The sequence below is a fragment of the Hipposideros armiger genome, unplaced genomic scaffold, assembly GCF_001890085.2.
Source record: "Hipposideros armiger isolate ML-2016 unplaced genomic scaffold, ASM189008v1 scaffold_148, whole genome shotgun sequence".
In the NCBI taxonomy this organism is placed as follows: domain Eukaryota; kingdom Metazoa; phylum Chordata; class Mammalia; order Chiroptera; family Hipposideridae; genus Hipposideros; species Hipposideros armiger.
Window position 1 is genome coordinate 2,964,301 of NW_017731498.1, and position 3,590 is coordinate 2,967,890.

The window sequence follows — 3,590 nt, forward strand, 5'->3', positions numbered from 1 at the left end:
TCCTGCTACCTGTTGGCAGCTCAGCGGCTGCTCAGCTCGGGCTGGACTCGAACCGCTGTTGCTCAGAGCTCAAACTCTTGAGTGAGCTCTTAACCGACTGAGCCACTCGGCCAGCCCCCACTTTTTTCATTTTAAAGATGAAGAAACCAAGATTTTAAATGAATAACTACCTTGCCCAGGGAGGGGAAAAAGTAGAGCTGGAACTTAAATCTAAATCTCTCTGACTCCATACTCTTAACCACTGCGTTCTAGTTGAGGATGCAGATACTAGGTTAACCTCATTTATCCTTGAGCGTACCTTTGTGGGGAGGGGGGGAAGGGGTGTTTTCATATAGTAGTCATGAAGCATGGAGGCAGTGGTGACATATAAATGAATAATAGTGTCAATCCAAGGATGTATCTTGTAAACTAGAAAAAAGGTGGTAGGTGTTTTATTCTTGAACTAGATGGCAAGAATAGGATGCTTTTGGGGTCGTTCCTGGTCTGGATCTGTTTTGCATATTTATGATAGAAGATATAAAAAAAATTAGTAAACAATTCAATTTATACATTGTTTCTAACAACTAATGTGTGAATGGAGAATGATTAATGAATATATTTGTTTCTGTCATTAACTATAACTGTGATGTAAATGATATCCAGCGCTATTTCAGAATATTACAAATACATTGTGGGGGTTTCCAAATTGCATATTGTTCCTGTGGGATAAATGATATTGTGAATTAAGCCCAAAACTATGCTTGATATAGTTAAGAATAAACCATTTTTTTTCTTTTTAATGGTGTTTAGGCAACAGCTGTTTACCAAGCAAAAGAAAAACTGAAATCAATAGAGAAAGCAAGAAAAGGTGAGTGCTGTAGGAACACTGACTTGATGAACAACCCAACGTTTGGTTTCAAGAAACTGATGAGAGCATTGTTAGTAATCATTCGCTGCTGTGGAAAGGTGCCAATAAATTTTCACTGTAAAGTGTCTGCTGTGATCTAGCACTGTGCTAGGTATTGTAGGGAGGTATCACCACCTCTTTCAAAGGATTATTAGAAGCAATAATATAAGGCAAGTTACGGCTCTGTAACTGAATGTGCAATAAAGACAATAGGTTTATAAAATTATGTGGAGAAGGGAAGAGAACTAGAAGAACTATGAGCTGGAAGCAAATGGGATTTGAATTGGGTCTTGAAATGACAAGAAAGAAAACATCTATTGGTTAACTGCAGTGGGACTAAGAACATCGTGAAGTCGGAACTACAATAGTTATGGCTTTGGGATGTACACATATTTGGTGGTGCAGAAGCCCAGCAGGCCTCCCCTGTCCCCTCCTGCTTCTCTCTCAAAGGCTTCCATTTTGGATCTTTTTGACCTTTTAGTTTGCATCCTAAAAGTCAGAATTGTAATAAAAACTCTGGCTACTTCCTTTTAGGAATTTACATTTAGTGATCTCAGACTTGTCTAACTTTTCCTGTTTCAAATAATTATTATTCATGTCTGGTGTTTGCCTTTCCAGATTTTTTTTAGATCTGTAAATACATATATAACAAGAATAATACAAATACATATGTGTACATACATTGTAAAACAAAAATCAGATCATGAATACATAATACTTAACAGCTTCCCTTTTTTCACCTCATGAATGTATTTGGATATCTTTCTACTTAGGTCTACTTATGACCTTAGGGTCATGTTATGCTAACAGCTGAGTGGTGTAGTGTGAACTGCTCTGATTTAATAGCTTGGATGTTACTGGGAGATGAAACGCTGTGTTTTCTCTTATTTTATTTGTGTCCACTGTTGCTTTCAGAACAGTAATAGTATTTAATGGAAGTTAATAATTGAGGTTATTGAACATTATTATTCTAGTCTCCCAAATTTGTTACTTTAAATTTGTCAGCTGATTTTTCTGAATGTCTTGTTCTTTAGTTTAGAAATACATGTATGATTTAAATTTATAATATACATACAGATATTATTAGGAAAGGTAGGTAACTCAGAGTATCCTATTTCAGATAACTTAAAATTTAAGTATTGTTTGTAACTGTGATATATGCATTTATAAAATTCTATGTTTACTAAAGTGTTATGCTTTCCTCTTAACTTTCTCAGGTGCCATCTCCTCTGAAGAAATAATTAAATATGCACACAGGATTAGTGCTAGTAATGCTGTGTGTGCCCCACTGACCTGGGTTCCAGGTAAAAATACTTCTCTTTTTAACTAGATATACGTATGTGGGTTTGAAAATTCTTAGGTGACTGTCCACAAAAATAAGAAAAAAGGTTTAAATATAGAATGTATTTATCCTTAGAAACATCTGCTACATATTTCCACATCTTTAAGGTTTTATAAGAGAATATAGGTCATAGGTTTTATCAGTTTGGTTTTCTACAAAGCCATTGCCACTAGGGATTGTGTTTCCTTTTTAAAAAATAATAAATGAATAGTTTTTTTTTTAAGTATAAGATGTGATGCTATAGCTTTATATGCCTGTAAAACCCAGGCTAACTAGGAGCTAACTTTTTAGAGCCATTAGAATTTCCACAAAGATTCCAGCCTGGGAAACAGATGGTCTCAGCGCTTAGGTGATAAAGATGAAGCGCCGAGCATCTAACAGCAAACACACAAGACTGGAAAGAGCCGAGTAATGAGAAACAGCAAAGGAAGAAACAAGCATCAATTATATTGACAGCGGATAAATCATTTATAAGACAGAACCACTAAGGTAGAGCAGCAGCCTTTTGGGGAGGAGTAAGAGATAGTTATTTATCTCAACTTCAGTAATTCCGGGTGGTGGTATTTGGCATACTAAAAACACTAAGGGTAACTTCATTGTGCGGGGTGAGTAATCTGGAGTTGGAGAGAAATACCAAAAAGTTGGTCCAAATATGGCCAGGTTTTTATTAACCCCAAACTGCTACTTAGTATGATTGGAAATAAAAATTAATGGCTCCTGATATTCCGCTGGAAAGCTAAGGAATTAGTCTTTTAGTGACAAGATGGAAGAGGTTGGTTAGAAAGAAGTTTTAATTTAGACAATCCTTCTAGTAAGCATTCAGTCCTTTCTATCATAAAAAACGTGTGTCATGATCTATTCTCTCTCAAAGTATGTATCATTATTAATACTAGAAAATGCAGGTAAGTTAGAAGAATCGAGATCATTTTAATTTTCTTAATTTGTCATTTCGAGTGTTTGCTAAAATGACAGACTTTTCTCTTTTTTTTTTCAAATAGGGAAGAGTATATTAAGATTCAGAGAAGAAATAAAAATGCGTGTATTTTTAAATTTGATATATTGCCCTCTTAAAAACAGTTGATAAGAGGACCTCCATATTCCAAAATTGAAAATGTAGCTTTAGTTTTTCAAAGTGAACCAACCAAGGCAAATCAATAATTCAGAGAAGGCATTGATGCTTATTTTATATGTGATTGAATTAAAAGCAGTTTGTTTTCTGTTTTGTTTTAGGGGACCCACGGAGACCTTACCCAACTGATTTAGAGATGAGAAGTGGATTATTGGGTCAGATGAACAATCCTTCCACCAATGGTGTGAATGGTCATTTACCTGGGGATGCACTTGCAGCAGGCAGATTGCCAG

The 3,590-nt window shown here is 35.5% G+C and overlaps 1 protein-coding gene across 1 annotated transcript in view; it reads left to right on the forward strand.

Moving 5' to 3' along the window:
• MED4 (mediator complex subunit 4) overlaps window positions 1-3,590 on the forward strand; it is a 34,206-nt gene that overhangs the window by 26,402 nt on the left and 4,214 nt on the right. The window contains exons 4-6 of the mRNA XM_019650831.1: window positions 790-847; window positions 2,104-2,190; window positions 3,459-3,585. Of these exons, the coding sequence (XP_019506376.1) occupies window positions 790-847; window positions 2,104-2,190; window positions 3,459-3,585 (272 nt within the window). The remainder of the gene's footprint in view (window positions 1-789; window positions 848-2,103; window positions 2,191-3,458; window positions 3,586-3,590) is intronic.